Consider the following 16,847-nt stretch of genomic DNA (forward strand, 5'->3'; position numbering starts at 1 on the left):
GAAACTTAAGTACAAGTCTTTGGCTTCGAGCTTTAGGTGGTATCGAAAATCCAAGCGCGAGCCCTTCGATACACAGAGACGTAACAAATCTTATTGTTCAACGCCCTTTTACGAGATTCTATAGATATAATTCAAGTTGTATGTTACAGGGTAAAGGCTGAATTACGATTGGCTTTACGGGGAGGTGATCATAAAGATGATTCGTTTTGGTTCTGCAAGTGTCGAAAATACGCTCCTGATAGCTCTTCCAACGAGACACTGGTTCGCGTGTTGTTAATATTTGCTAAGAATACTAGTTGTTTGCTAGTCGTGAATTTAATCTAAAGATAATGTTTCATTAACCACGAGTACGTGTAAAGGCACGTTGAGATTTGTTGCAGCTAAAACTTCGTTGCTTCGGTCACGTGTCGTTGACATATTGCTCGTGTCTCTCGATGTCGAGTGTTCTGTAACGTGACACGTGCCGATCGAATACCCTATAACACCATTACTGAGAATGCTTCACCCCGCGTTCAGGTTCCTATTTAACCATTATATACCATTAGATATTATTTACTTGATTTTAAGGGAGTCACTTCATTCGATAAGTTAACGCAGAACAAATACCCGAAGTCTGACCAAGTTACCATTTCACTCGCGGCATCAAACTTTTCAATTATCAGTTAAAGCTGTTGTTCGAAAAATATTTCCCTCTGGGATGCTTATTCACAGACGTTAACGATATTTCGTTTCAGTATGCCGTTGGGCGGCAGTTGCGTAAGTTGCAGAAAAAGAGGTCATTTTGAGAGGAATGTTCGCAACGAAGGTTTGCCGCGTATTGATAGATAAAAGAAACGCGCTGAAATACAGGTGGCATAGATCACATGGTGGAACAGCGTAGGAACCCCCTATGACCGATTAGACTCTATCACGGTACTCCCTTCTCGAATCTCCCTAAAAACACGACTCACTTGGCACACGAGTTTTGTGCATATAATGCAAGGTATCGGGACAATTCCTCCCTCTCCTTACTCCGCTTAATTTAATCCAATACGATGTGGCTCCCCTCACCTTGTCGTGTTCATCGCCGGAAGGGGTGCATGGTTTAAGAGGGTGGGTGGCTTTTTAAAACTGTGCCGATCTAAATTCACCATGAAACCTCATCCTATTATCGTCTATTTAATCCTGATTGAGCCTGACAGGTTTTTTTTACTTTTGCGGTGTACCGACCAATCTTATCTCGTTTCGAGAGAACATCATTGAATCTTTTCTTTTTAATTCTCGCATTCTGTTCCTTTCCTCTCCTTTTCGATTATGAATATGAATAAATTTCAGCGAGGAAAGCGTACAATGACACACGAAATAACGTAAAAAAGAAAATTTGCAAGTGTACCTGTACAGTGGAACGTACGTAATGTCGACGGTACAATCTGTGCGCTTGTAACTCTTCCTTTGAACAAATGAAAGAATAACTTTGACGATTTCACCTGTGCCTTTCCAAAAGGTAGGTAGGCACAGGTACATCTAGTAGACGGAGGCACGAACCGCACGGAACAGATGTCGATGGCGCCAGGTATGCGTCTGTTTAGTATATTTAACTGCTGCTACAACTTTCATTTTTCGAAGCTATGAACCTTCTCTTCCCTTTAAATTCCCAAGAATTGCTTTTTTTATTTTTACCTATCTCTGTTAGAAACAATGTATAATTATACGAGAGAAAAATAGGATTGCACGTTGTATTCGAGTTTCTTCCGAAGTGTGCATAGTTTACCTTTGTAATCTGAAATAACAGACGAGCTGACGAGTAAAATTACGCCGGACGGTTTTAGCGACGTTCGTATTTTCGACTTAACGATCGCCCGCACAGCTGCATTTCCGTGTACAATAAAAGATAAAAAGATAAATCGACGACAAATATATGGAGCTCGATTTTTTCTAAATTATACGAAGGGGAAGTTTGTTGGACAGAAGTTACGCTGAAAGAATGGAGGAAAATAAAAGGAACACAAGTAATATACACTGATAAACATAGCATAAGTAATAAACATTTCGTTTATTTGCATCAATTGAAATATCTTTCGTGAAACTAATTATCATCGCGAATCTTTCGTTCTCTTATGAATCTCGATCGATCGACTCGTCGTTGTTCTTGCTCGATTCGAAACGAACCTGGAAAGAGTATGTGAAAATTAATAGAAGAAGATAGAATTGTTTTTAAAAGTCCAGCATGCGCGGATATATTGGAAAACGGATAATTAATTTCTGATGGATTTTCGTGGAATACGGCTGTGGTAGTTGGTGTTTGCTATGGGGATCGAAAACGCGGCGGTGACCTGTCACGGAGCGCAACCGGACGAGATGGATTTGTCTCGCAGCTGTGTACACTGCTTAATGTAGAAGCCAGTGAGATGGGGATTGCTCCGGTGCTGGTGGAGGTGTCCCTAAATCCGAAAGCTAACTATGATATGCTCGTTTTTCAGTCGCAAGATCAACGAGTATCAAAGCTTCGGCAAAGGACGATCCGAATAGCAAAAAATTCACCGACTTCGTCGATCGCTCAATGACACTTTGTTACGTATTGGTAAAGGAGTTTATTTTTTTAACTTTACGTACAAGAATGTTTGGTCGAATCGGTTGACTAAACGGCGTCTGAATTTTCGATAACGGGTGGTTCGTAATTTACGAAATTTGGGTCATCCCCACCATCCTCGATATGATCCATCGACGGTTTCCTTCTCCTGGAGACATCGTACTCTTCGCCAAGCTTTTTGTATGCTTCTGCGCGATTTTCTAGAATCTCTCTGACAATCTCTGAAAGATTACAAGAGGATAGAAATATTTGCTACAAATGTAAGTTAAATCGTTGGAGACTTACTATTTATGGTCTATTTAAAGCGACAATAGGAATTTGAGTCGTTATAACGTGACAAAGCGTTGTTCCATCAAAATTTTGTCGTCAATTAAATTTGATATATTTATGATTATTAGTTTCGACTTAAATTCTTTATACTTTCTAAAAGATAATAAAGGACGAAATGGATCTTATTCTTCTACACAATTGTGCACTGCCTCTGTGGGCAAAACCGTCATTAGGGGTACACGAACAAGGGTAAGACATTGTCCCGATGTTATCGACACCTTCGTAAATCTTGAACAAACTTTCGGCGTATTGTACGAAGGGTATGCCAAAAATTTCCACGGTCGTTGAACCATTCATCTTACGAGAACGTATTAACACGTATATAATGTGGGGATTTTCAATTGTATAATTTAAATTGAAAGCGAAGTTATCTAGAACCACGGGGGTTTTCAGTATGGCGGATTAAGTTAGCAATAAACTAATGATATTTACCCATAAGTAATTCCCTGCTTTCGATCATATAACCCATTTCTTTTTTAACCTCCTTCATCAACCACGGCATGAAACCTTCTTCGACATCTGTGAAAACAAATATCACGGCTTTTTATTAGAACGAGTTATTGGTAATCTAGTTGGAAAAAAAAAGAAGTAAAAAAATTGGACGAACGATTCTTTCGTTATCGAATTATCGGATAAAGATTATAAATAAAGAAAAATTAATAAACCTTTCTGAACGAACTAATTCACAAAAAGTAGCAGTGTTCTTGAGTGTTCACGAACCAGCCTTGATTTCGTCCAACAGGAACCCGGACATCTTCAAACCTTCCAGAACCGCTGGTAAAAGTTCGGCTATATATCCTGTTAAAAGAGTAGCCGCTGCGATTCGTTCTTCCGTTTCCTTTCGAGCTATCATCGCGTCCTCGTGTTGCCTTAATCGTTGATCCTGTCGAACGAATTCGAGCAGCGGTGTTTAAGAACGAAACTGTTCAAACAATTAATCGACGATGTACAAACCTTCTCTTCTCTCAGCCTCCTTTCTTGTTCCTCCAGTCTTCGCGCTTCAGCTCTTTCCGCAGCGCGTAGTTCCAAGAACTTCCTCTGTTGCTCCCTCAAAGCGGCAATCTCCTCCTCTTCGAGAACTTCTATCAATGCCTGTTCTATCGTTTTACCAACAAGCGTCTCGAGAATCGGTTGCACCTCGAAGTCGAAATCGAACAGCTGAAAGTAAGGTTGTTCGTTCGAACGATCGATAGCCGATCAAACGCGTAAAATTTCCAAGAAGAAGAATCGCCTGGATTTTTTCCAACTTACTTCACCAGGCTCAATTTGAGTACTAGCATCTTGGCCCACTTTATCCGGGCAATATTTCGGTGTTGGCGGTCTATCCAAGAAGTAGTCTGTCTGTGTCGCGACATCGGTTTCGTCTGGTTTGTCGAATAGCTGCCAAATATTAACGTACACCGTTCGATTACGAACTGTCGCAAGATTACGAACTGGACTCTCGAGAGGAGAGTTCGATGAATCGTCGAGGATAGGGCGACGTTGCTTACCTCTTCGAGGTAAACTTCAGTTTGCACCGGCTCGTGCTTGCGACCAGGAACCGGCGGTGGCGAACCTGCTCTAGCGACCAGAGCTTTAGTAGCTTGTGCTTGAGCTCGTTTCCTCGCCAAATTCCTCCTTCTGGCTTCCGCTTGCCTTGCCGCTATCGATTGTTCTCCATCGATCTAAGCCAAATACGTAATTACGTATTTTTCCATACACGTGCACGAGTCACGGATAGTTCGTTCAATTCGTTACTTACAAGGATAGGAGGAGTGGCAAACGTGCTTCCCCGGACGACGCGACGGTCAAACATAATATTCCCGAAAGGAATCGGTTGATCGCTGTAAAGGGAGGAAACGAACGTACCTTACATATTTCGCGAGCTAAATTGGAAATCTTGGGCAAGCGTCGATGAATTACATATCGGGGTGTATTTTAAGTTGTACACACGTGTACGTTATAATACTATCATATATGTATACAAACGTATCTACGATCCAAGTGCACGCAACCGCACTCGATAATCTTCAGCGTCTCCTCCTTACATGCAACGAAACTATTTACGACCTTCTCGTTTCTACCGTTCCTGATACGCTTTGTTAAACGCTTTACAAGCAAATTTTAAGTACCCTTTCGTGTTACTCTCTCTCTCTCTCTCTCTCTCTCTTTTTCTTTTTCTAGTACGTAAGATAAAACGCAGCGAATAAGTTTCCCAAAATGTTGGCAAACTTACGTCGCGTCGTTTCTCTTCGCGGTCTTCGCTCGGTCGTCCAAGGTCGAGGCAGCCATGGTCGTCGCGTTCATCATTCCGAGAGTAAAGTCGACGGTGGCCTTGAGAGCAACCGGACACCTGGCAATATGGCTGCTATGACGTACTTCCGGTTTTTTGGTTAACGACGCGAGTGATTTGAACTTGGAACGCAGCGGACAACTATCGAAGTCCTCGGTGTCGTTAGAGTTTGATGCGATGCCGAGAAGAGACGCGACTTCCGGCGGTGGCATCAGAAATTCGCCTGTCTTCACGGTCGTGATGAATGGTTTTCTACGGAAAATTTGATTCTTCTTTGCACTTTTGCGCTGTTCTTCCTTCTCTTGCTCCTGTTCCTGAAGTTTTTTCAGCTTCGCGTTTAGAACTTCGTTGAAGTCTTCCGTAGACAAGGTCATACTAGGCTTTATCGCTGGTATTTTATCCACCGATCGTGAGCTTTCCTGGCTTCTGCTTCGTGCTTCTCTCCTTAATGGATTCGCTTGGTTCGATTGCAAATTCGCTTGGACCAAATGATCGTTCGATCTGCTGATGCGTTTTCGATCAAACAGGTTGTTTTTCACGTTTTCCAGACAATCATCGACTACCAAACGATCCGTCTCATCGTAATCGTTCACACGAAGAAGAGGCAGATTGGTGTTCAAGCCATCTTTCTGAAGAATGGTAAATGCTGGAGAATTCTTTCGTTCGAGATCAAAGGGATCTCCGTTGACTGTGGGCGCCAACGCGGAAATTCCAGCTGGCATGTTGTCCGCGTTTTCAGAAAGTTTTACAGTAACTTGTACCGCGCATTTTCGAACCACACAGTACACTGATAGGGTTGCCGTTGATTTTCTTCAGGTCTCTGCGTACGCACGTTTCATCTGTCTTGCTCTTTCTATTTTTAAACAGGCGATGAATCGAGATCAGCGATTCGGATCCAGGACGATAGATCGAGAAGAACGAGACGATTTGAGCGCTTGCACGATGACCACTGATAGGCCCGCAATCGTGCGAGCGTGTTCGCGGACTGGACAATGTCCTTAGAATCGACCGATATGTACCGCAGACATGCTACACGTATATTTTTACCCAACGGCCACTCAATAACGCTGACCATCGCGAACTTTGCGCATGCCTAAGTCATGCTAAAGGGGCTCGAAATCGGTGGTAACTATGACCACGTATGTCCGTTGGTGTTTTACAAAGCACCGCGACCAGAATTTCCCCTCAACTATCCGACCTCCTCCGTCAACCTCTTCTAGATGAAACGTTCGCGTTACGTTTCTACTTACTTTGTCGCTGTATTTATATCCCAACGAAGATCAACGACTTCGTTTTAACTGCTTGATCGCGTGTAATCGTCAATTTAGTCCTTCGCCTACGCTTCTTTCCTTTTAATAACGTTGCTGTGTATATCGATCATGGACGTTATTGCGTTATCTCCGCTTATGATATCGCAAAAATATTTGAACATTTGTCATAGGATCAACGGTAAATCGTCACACCTCTCTCTTCGATGAGTATATCATGATTATTCTTGAAGAAAAACATACCCATCGTGTTCAACGTTGCTTACGTCTTTCTTCCTCTCTATCACGATCAAAATTTGCAAGATTTTTCTACTACAAATTGACCTTTCGTTTCTCTTTTATTATATGTATAAATCGCAGTGTCACGTTCGTTCTAAGTAAGAAACCGTTCGTGGCGATGTTTGAAATTGATTAGCAAAAAGCAACCAGCTATAATAACGACGAACATAGGCGATCGTAGTAGCAGTTTTCCATGTCAGAAAACTGTGTAAAGATTTCATGAGTCGATATATGTACGCGGAATACGTTGAAAGTTCCAGACGATTGAGGAAGTTTTCATGAGAAAATAAGAAGAAGTTTGAAAATTGGCAAATATGATAGAAAAAAGTGTGAAGAAGGTAGAAATAGATGGAAAAATCGAAAAGATTTATTTCGTCGATGCTTGCCCATGATCTTTTAAAAAGCTTCCTAACCAAATGCTGCGATTTTTCTATAATTTGTTGAAACGTTTCGAAAACTTACGTGGGTGGATTTCTATATTTCTTCTGAACATGCAAAATTGCCCTTGGACTCTTGACAAAAGTATAAGTTTCTTTTTTATCTGCTTCCCTGGCCGGTATATTGTAAGAGTGAAGCCCACGGTTACACGTTCGGCACATATCCGTTCTGGTAGCCATCTCTTTTCCTTAATATAGTTATAAATATAAATATTAATAGATAGTTTTACTTCAGTCAATTGTTATTACGTATTAATCGCACTTTTTGCAAAAATTTCTATGAAATGCCTGCTGTAAGGTTGACCACAAATTCTTAAGTTTCAAAGACCATCTACTTGTGTACTTCAGTTGTCAAGGAAACGCAAAGAGAAAGAGTTTTTCGTATGTGTATATTGATATAACTTTTACAATAGTCAACCAAGATTTTATATTAATTAACTAAATATAAAATTTAAAACAATTTTTAGTAGCAACATTATCAACTACCGTTATTTTGCACTTATATATTTTTCTGTAAAAGAAGGAAAGTTTAAACATTTTTAAAAAATTGGTTGAGATTGCTAATAATTATGATTAGATCTAATATTTTGTTTTAGATCGTATAAAAATATACATTTATGGTTAATACAACTGAGAATTATTTCATCGATACTATTTTTTAGGCTGAAACCAAAGTCGATATAGATGGTACTTATCAATATCTACCGTACGATATAGCGACGACACATCGATCGAAACTTCGACTGTACCGTTGTTTAACTCTTTCGCTTCGAGCGGCGCTTATAGGCGGTATCCACGTGATGACCTGTGGGTACGAGCGTTTCCTATAGTCGGCATCCACGAGGTGGCCTGTGGGTACGAGCGTTGCCTATAGTCGGCATTCACGAGATGGCCTGTGGAGCGCCAGATTCGTGGTTAACGAATGGCTTTTAGCAGTATGCAGATGTTCACACTGCATCTCAGTGCTGCTTCACAATAGAATTGCGAGCGATGGTCCTTGTAACTCGTATTGCCGAGCACCAAATCTATAATTTCGACTTGTCTGTCTCTTCTTGCTCAATGAGAAGGAGAAATGGGATTAAGAAATGAATAAAATATTTAATTATTAATAAGAACTTATATGAGAATATATATTAAAACCTTATATTCAGTAATAAGTGATGTAAAACTGGTATAACTATTACAAATCTTATATGATGATATAATACAATGATAACGCTAAGAATAGGTAACGCAATGGAAACAATAACGCACGAGAGATTTCATAACGAAAAAGTAAAGGTGCGAACTCGGTTGCTACAGACCTTTTATACCCTCTGTCGTAGGAGGTAGGCTGGCTTAACCTACCTGCTGACGGCAACTTTCCCATTGAAGGTTGCTGATATCAGATGCACGCCTCGGATATCAAATATGCAGCAGTCTTTTGTAGATAGAAGAGTTCTTAGCAATCATATCGGTAAAACGGCAAATCGTCGGTAGGCACGAATGTCATGCGTATTCCGTATCTGGTCGATATAATCGCTGAAGAGTCGCTGTGATAATTCCTATGTTGTACCGCAGGAAATCGCAAAGGACTTCGATTAATAGCCGTACTGAAACATTGAATGGTCGCTGCACTGTCGACTGCCGGTTTTCACCGCTGCCATGGCTATGATAGACACTATGAGAGGTGTGGCAGGTTTACTATAAACAGTCGAGTAAGCAATATAATTTTTTGATTTACATTGCGTGAAAAACATAAATGTACATGAATAATCTCTATTAATTGGGGCGGCGATACTTGGTGGGGTAATTACATATATTGCAAGTTTATTGTTAATTATAAATAAATAATTTTCAAACATTAAAGTTTCAATATTAATTAATTAAAATATATAGTGGATGTCTTTGGTACTATTTAATATATGACAGAATATTTTTAACAAGTATAAGTTAATTTACAAATATTTTGACGGTTAAATTAATTTAATTTCAGTTCTTATTGAATTAAATCTTACCAGGAGAATTTCAATACTTTTAAACATATGGGGTTTTGGGAATATTGTTTTGAATAGTTTAGATATCCATATTATCAGTTTGACATAGAATTTGATGGATGTCGCCACATTTTCTCAGAAGAATATTATGCGATTATAGTATGGTCATTGCCAAGGTAGTTAATGGTTGTGCAAACATTTGTTACACTTTCTCTCCTACTCTAGTTTTTAGTACAAGCTGTGATTGCATTGACATTAATCTGTTAGCTTTTAAAATTTGTATCGAATTATGAGTAGTGGCTTTCAGTCACTGCTTTTGTTTGTTGTACCATAGCAGGTAAATAAAAGTTTTCAATATTGTATCATGCCAATATAGCAAAAAATGTTTATGACATTCAAATAACCTTTAAATTTTAGGTACCTTATTGTTTTTAGCAGTATCAATATTTGCAGGGCAATATTGACGTAGAGACTAGTTAATGCGTCCAAACTTTAACCATTTATCGTGGTCATATAGTTTGACAGTTATTTCATTCGTGTTACATTGGTTAACTACATGTTTGTTGTATCTGGGTGCGAAAACTGGTTATAGACCGCGCAGGGAATTTCGAAATGTAGAGATGCATATGCAGCCCAATCTACACATTCATCAAGGATTATCAAGGGAAGGATATATATAATTTTTTGTTATATCGATAATATCAGGACAATATTTGGTTATAAAATGAGCTTCAACTCTGTTTGACAACATTAGTTACAAATGAAAACTTATAGATCTGCTTTCAAAGTTTTCCATGTTATGTGACATAGTTCTTTAATTCAGTTTTCAGTGTTCTCAGCGATAGCATTTAATTCCGTGCATTTTTTATAAAAACCTGTATCTCTAGATTAAGAGAACTATTTTTACATTTTTATATCGTCGTTTTATTTATCGTTAGTATTTTAAATATATATCTAGTTTTAAAACATTTTTTTGTTAACATTTGTCTTGTAATTACAACACAAATAATTGAAATTAAAAAATCACAGAAAATAACGTACTTTTGTAATCATTTTTTACTCCACAGTTTTGCGCAATAAACGTTGATATCATACAGTATACTTTAAAAGTAAGCTAAATATCTTACGAGAGTAAGGTACTAATAAAAAAAATATCAAAATGAAATAAAAACCCACAGAAATATCTACGCGGACTATTCTCGAATCAGAAATAATCAGTGGTTTTTTTTGTTATCAAATCAAATTCGAAATTGAAAAAGATGATTTTGAGATGAAAGTTTTAGATGAAATTTCAGACGGAATACACGAAACTGGTTTGAAAGTGAAAGCGGGTATCGAGTTATTGGTCACATCGGTACGATAGATACCAATTTTGTTAATGATAGTTACATTGGAAACGCATCTTACCGATTCATGCCAAAGCTGCTTGAAAATGCAGTCAGAACCGACAATTTCGCGCATTCGACTGATTTAACGTATTGCAATCAAATCGAGTGCAGAGGTTAGAAAGTTAGAAAACACAGTTTTACGAAAAATATAATTTTCGTAACTTTGAAACACGATACATGGTTGCATCGTACGGATCTTCGATACCAGAGAAGATAAAAATTGTCGAATTATACCAAGATAAATTTAATTTTTTCTTTATATTTCTTGTTGTTACCCTGGGCTATTTTATGTTCCTTACGCTATGTGAACATTGGTGGGAATTTATTCTCGTAAATTTATAATAATAATAATGATGAAAACGCTGTTATAGATCATTTTTAGTATTTTTTACAATGTCCATAATGTTCGTCGAACCATCATGACGAAATATTTTAAATGCTTGGAAACTAGATGCCCAGGGAATCCCAAAATCGACATTAACGTTTGTGTGGTTTCAAGGACATCGGTATATACATACATACATATATATATACATACATACATACGGGAAAGGGCGTTTTCGGTTAGTTAGACGATTGAGAGGTGGGCCGAGAATGCTTGTTCTTCCTGATTCGTTCGAAAAGAGGAAGAGGAACGTATCGAGATCGATTCGAATGAAAACGAAAAAAAAGAAAAAAAGAAATAGAAAAGCAAGAGGAGAAAGAGAAGGAGGGTAAAAACGGTGAGGGATGCGAAAAGGAGGATAGACGGAGGATAGAGACAGAAATGCAAGGGCAGAGGCGTAGGAGGAGATGCAACGCGAAGAAGGAGGGACGAGGAAGAGGGCAAAGATTTTGGCACCCTGCTGAGTCCCCTAATTGCCTCGCCATCCTTCCCTCGAAACGTCCAGCACGCCCTTGAACCCTCTCCTCGGTCCAGCTAACGCGGTCCTAAAAGCTTACCGAGACCCGAATCTCTTCGTTCTTCTTCCATCTCTTCGGACCACGCGATCTTTCTCTTTTTCCTCGTCTACCACACCTTTCTCCTCATCCAGAACGCTGAATAAGCAACATCATCTATCACACTGCGCGAAACGATATATTTGTTTTCGCCGGACCTGTTTAATTATTTACATCCAGCCCCCAAGTGGAACCGTCTAGTTTGCTTTGCCCCTCCTGTGAGCTTTGTCCCGTGTCTTCGCGGCTCGCGCTGGTACTGTTTCATTTTCGGTTCCCCGATCCTTTGAAAAAAATTACTTCGGTCTTAACCCTGTCGTCCGTCAGCGAGGTCAGTTCGCGGATCTTGGCGTTTTCGCACTCCCTTAGAAATCGTTGTAATTGCGACTTTGCATCGCGAGCTACCGTGTCGCGAATCTCTTACCGAATACATTTATTCGATGGGAAAAATGAAAAAAATGGAAAGACGTTGGAAAGAAAAATCGTACCGCAACCTGCGCGGACGGATGGTCGTAGGGAAGACCAATTATCGCAGTGGAATGTCCGTTCTGGAATCCGTGATGAAATTTGATCTCGCTATTGGAACAACCAGATAATGACTAGGAAGTCTAGGGGCGTGGTAATGAGGGCTGGGTCCGAGCAACTCGCTCGATTCTCTCGGCGTCTCTTCGCTATTTCGCGTTCCACGACCGGGCCCCTATGCCTGGCCCCATCCCGGCAACTTTCCTAGTCGATCTTCCACTCGGTCTGTGCTCGGTGATAAATTACGCTCGAGATATCGGCACCTCCTCTTGTTCATTTGCCAAGGGTATGTATGTTCGCGTTGCTCCTCTAAAGACACCCTTTGCGGTTAATTCCGAGGCTCCGTCCAGTCTCGAAGGTCGCTACTTTGTCTTCATCGTCAGTTTCGTACGAATCTCCTAGACATAGCGCGTCCGATCTCGACAATAATTCAGAAACACATAGCCAGGAACTGTTATTCGACGAGAACCTCGTATCGTCGTGTGAACTACTTGATATAACTTGACTTTTAGGATTAACGCGGAGCAAATATCAGCTCCTACAAAATTTCTCGATAATTAGTGGTTGGAAATGTTTGACAACGTTTGAAGATATTTTATGGAAGATCTCTCGTTTCGGTGAAAAGGAACCCTTGTTTGTTTTACGCGACCCGTCGATCGTTCGGTCGACCAAACAACAAGGATAAAGGGAGGCCAAACAGGAAAGTATCTCGTAACTGGCAAGCGTTGCGTCGTCCTGGACGCGTTCGCCACCCGAGAGGCTCGTTTACACCAGTCGAGGCAGCAGCTTCTCGCCTGCTCGCCACCTTTGTCTCGATTTCCATTCTCTTTCCTTCTCCTCTTTATTCTCTTTCTGTTCTCTTCTGTTCTTCTTCCGCTTACCGAGAAGACAGTGCGTATGTGTATGCGCGCGCGCGCGCGCGCGTGTGTGTGTGTGTGTGTGCAGGATCGAAACGTTGCATTCTTCGCAGATAGAGGAGGTCGCGCGACCGCAACTCGAATTTGGAACAAGGCCGATCTAATGTACGGACAATGTTAACTGATGAGCAGAACTGGACCCGTTGCAAGAACAATGCAGTCCGAGGAAAACAGAGAAAAAACAATGGGTTCCTATTAGCATCTACCTGAACTTGTTGGGTCTCTTCCTCTGACAGTGGTGGCTCCCTTTTTCTCTTTTCTCTCTCGGTCTCCGAGCCCTCCTACCTTCTACCCTGTATCTTCCTTTCCACTCAGCAACTTTATTTCCGTGGAATCGCTCCACCCGCTCGTTTCACGGTTTCACCGCACCCTAAATCGATCGTGTGTTCGACCTTTCGACGGTACGCCGCTATCGATAGAACCATGTTTGGATGTTTAGTTAGTTTACCTGCGGTGCGGTCGTCCGACTCTTCCAGTACTTTGTCCAATATTTCGTTCGAACCACTCGGGATTTGACCGTTTCGTAAAATACCATTAGACCATAGATGGAACATCTTTCGAGAGGCCGATACATTCTTCGAACAGTTTTATTTCATCGGAATCATCCAATCGGTGGACATCGCAGCGGCCGGATAAATTCCTGGAGAATTTTCCGCGAGAATGGAACTCAGCTTCCCCTTAAACCGGTCTATTCGTTGGAAAATCCACTTGGAATGAAAATACTTGGAAAGTTTGAAAATTTCGTCTAGACGTCTTCTCGATCGTAATGAAAGAACGGCAGAGGCGCGCGCGGAGAAAGTTCCGAAACGTGACGAACGACGACGTCGCGTTTCTATCTGGAACCTAGCGTTTGGCAAATGGATGGCGAACGTTCGATCGAAGGAACTGGACGCGACCGGACGGAGGGAAAGCGATAACGGGGGCGCGTTAAAAAACCGCAAGAGGCGCGGTGCAGCGTTCCGAATCGATTAACGCGACCGTACAGCTTGTAGAACAACGGATCTCGTAGTAAACATTTATTCGTGGCGTTACCTTGCATAGTCGATGGAAGCGTAGAAGAAAGGCTGCAAGATCTCGGAAAGGATCGAAAGGGCGTTCGTTCGTTTTTCGGGGCGAGTAAGTATCCTCGATCGCCGCGAGATAACGAGAGCAGCGCGTAGATCATGTAGCAGGTTCGCGATCGTGCGCAGATAGGTCGCGTCGCATTTTGTTCTTTCGGCGATGAGAGCAAGGATCAGATAATCTTCCGGAGGAAAAAAACACCCTGAATAGTCGTTCCGCACCAGTTCCTGGTACCGGAAAGCAACGGCGCAACCTGCCACCGGTCAACCTGTTGTTGCCGCTGCTGCTGCTGCTGCTGCTACTTCTGCTGCTGTTGCTGTTACCGGTCGTAAGATTTGCCTGGTCGGTTTTCAGTTCGAGATCAGGTAAAACAAAGAGCGACCCTCGGTCTGCACGTAGCCTGTGAAAAATGGAGTTTCGCTTCGAGAGAAAAGGTGAAAAAACGTCCGTGGTCACGAACGCGAAACAGTTAGAGATCTGGTTGCGTTTTCCTCTTTCCTGTTCTCGCGTCCATCGATAATTCTTATCTGTCCGAGACTGCTCGTTCGTTGCTGGTAGAAGGACCGAATCTTGGACGATTCGTCGACGTTGTTTCGAACGTAGCTTGACACATGTTCTCTCGTTTCTTTATCTCTCGCGACCGGTACCAAATCGATAAACGGATAATGCTAAGAGGAACGAGAATACGAGAGAAACTATGATCTATTATAAGTGGAATGGAATCATCCGTCAATTGACCGTACTGTGATCGACGGAACGATCGATCTCGTGAAAGATCTCGGGGAATCGTGGTGACCAAACGACGAAATACGCAATGTAAATTGATCGACGGACAAATATTTGAACGACTCGACGGCCGTGTTCGTCCGTGAATATATCGAAGAGAGTTAGTTTGAGAAGGGGCGGAGGGGAGACAAGGAAACGAGCACGACACTGCGGACGATGGACGGACGTCGCGTCGCATCGTGTTGTCGGCAGGGACGGCCGCGATTTTTCGATCGAGCATGGTAACGGTCGCGACGACGAACACGGAGACCGAAAAATGAAAAGCAAAGAAGGACCGATATCGTTTCGATCGCCAGAGATACATAAATGCATTAACGAAGACGTTGGCTGTGATTTTACTTCTGAACGTCTCACGCCCTTTGCTTTTCCTGCTGGTCTGGCGAGACCTCTCGTTATCTGAATCGCGTCGCTCGAGGGATATCGACTCGCTGTTCGATATCCCACGTCGATGGCTACCGCCGCTACATAGATAACGCCGAAATACATCCATTATTCAGCCATTTGATCGCATATTAGTAGGTATCGAAATGCGTGCCACGGGCTTATCGGTTAAGCCGCGCCGTATCGCCGCTGTTACTTTTACGTAAGGATACGACTTTACGCATGCGTCCGAAGGACGTCGAAAGCCGTCACTTGCAAGTCGTGTTTTCGTTTCTCGTTTTCCGCTCGTCATCTCGCAAGATCGCGTCTCTATCCCCTATCGCCAATTATCATTTCGTAAATTGACGGTACGGGCGTATCAAATTTTTGCCAATTCGCATCGCGATCATTCGCGAAAGATCTCGCTCGTTCGTCCGCTGGACGACCCAGAGACGATCTATCGACGGGTTCGTCGAGGAAATCCGGCGAATACTTGTTCTATTCTGTTCTGAGTCGAACAGATTTGATCTGTCAACCATAAAGAGAAGAAATTCGACGATCCAGTCTGCGGCACGATGAACGCGAATCGCGTGTACGTACATTCTACGAATTCTTGTTATCGGATTTACAAGAAGGCGCTAGGATGTCGCCTGGTAGAACAGCGGGTTCGAGCCTCCACGCGGGAATCTTAGAAAGTGTGTCGAAACGATAAAAGAGAGCGAGCATCCCTGGAGATGAAAAGAACGCGTCAAATTTCGATGGGGGAGCGGACACGAATGGAAAGGGGGTAGTCGACGAGCGATCGGTTGGAAAATAGGAAATAGAAAGCCGTGAGAGAGTGGTTCACCTGCATCAATGGGACGATGCTGTTGCGTACCACCCTCGCGTCTATCGCGTCTTCCGTCTTTTCGCGGCATCGTCTTCGTGGCCGAGACAGCAGCCGAGGCCCATAAATTCTCCGCTTTAGCTATTTAAGCGATAGATCATGTTTTAAACAAAAGTCGCTGTGATCCGCGTCGGATCGAGAGAAAGAAAAAGCGACGAGACGGAGGGAGTGCGAAGGGACGAGGCGACAGGGAACGCCCTGAGTTTTACGCCAACCATACGCGCCATATACTGGACCAACCCCATAAATCCTTCAACCGCCTCGACTCTGCCATCCTCGCGGCTGTTTTCTAATATTTTGATTTATGCCGCTTTCACTCGGCTAATTTGCCGGCCTTTATCCTTTATTTGCGTGTTTAGGGGTGAAATTTGTCCCTCGAGCTCTGGGGTCTCTTGGCTACAATACAGCGCCGAGGATCGCTTTCCGTCCACCATTGTCGACCAGGCTCTTCGTGTGGCGTTTTTGTCCAACGATACCACGCTCGAGAACGATCATCGCTTGCGAAACACCTATTCTCAATAGGGATAGGGAAAATATTTTCCAAATACGTGGCTCGACTGTTTCTTCGACCCGAGACGGGGCCGGTCCATCGTTAAATTATGCGAAACGATCATACGCGTATCACGCGTTTCCTTTTGCACGAATCCTAGCCTGTTCCGACTTTCGTCGATGCAAGATGAAATTGCACTTGGCGCGATTCGGTGTACGCTCGCGAAGAAAGGAATGGCGAACGGCGGCCGTTTTTCGAGGGCGGATACGCGAACCATCGAGATGGAACGACGAATCGTAAATTACGCCGCGCGATTTCTCTTTCGTTCCGGGCCCGCTATCCTCGAGTTCGGGGTTCGCGTGTGCGCGC

The 16,847-nt window shown here is 42.5% G+C and overlaps 1 protein-coding gene and 1 pseudogene across 2 annotated transcripts; one reads left to right on the top strand and one right to left on the bottom strand.

Annotated features, from left to right (window-relative positions):
* Window positions 1-2,013: 2,013 nt before the first annotated feature.
* LOC100649417 (radial spoke head protein 3 homolog) lies at window positions 2,014-6,312 on the bottom strand. 2 transcript variants are annotated; one of them, XM_003398090.4, is made up of 9 exons: window positions 5,115-6,310; window positions 4,641-4,722; window positions 4,390-4,563; window positions 4,151-4,279; window positions 3,854-4,057; window positions 3,620-3,782; window positions 3,332-3,418; window positions 2,593-2,790; window positions 2,014-2,148 (listed from the first exon to the last, which is right to left on the bottom strand). In XM_003398090.4, exons 1-8 carry the CDS (start codon window positions 5,891-5,893, stop codon window positions 2,618-2,620), a joined length of 1,791 nt encoding a protein of 596 aa, XP_003398138.2. In that variant the 5' UTR covers window positions 5,894-6,310; the 3' UTR covers window positions 2,014-2,148; window positions 2,593-2,617. The 2 variants fall into 2 exon arrangements, with proteins under 2 accessions (XP_003398138.2, XP_020720667.2); XM_020865008.2 differs by lacking the exons at window positions 2,014-2,148; window positions 2,593-2,790 and having other exon boundaries at window positions 3,382-3,418; window positions 3,565-3,782; window positions 5,115-6,312.
* A 2,607-nt stretch (window positions 6,313-8,919) lies between these two features.
* On the top strand, window positions 8,920-10,070 carry LOC100649300 (annotated as a pseudogene).
* The last annotated feature ends 6,777 nt before the right edge of the window (window positions 10,071-16,847 follow it).

This window comes from Bombus terrestris, chromosome 10 (genome assembly GCF_910591885.1).
Source record: "Bombus terrestris chromosome 10, iyBomTerr1.2, whole genome shotgun sequence".
In the NCBI taxonomy this organism is placed as follows: Eukaryota; Metazoa; Arthropoda; class Insecta; order Hymenoptera; family Apidae; genus Bombus; species Bombus terrestris.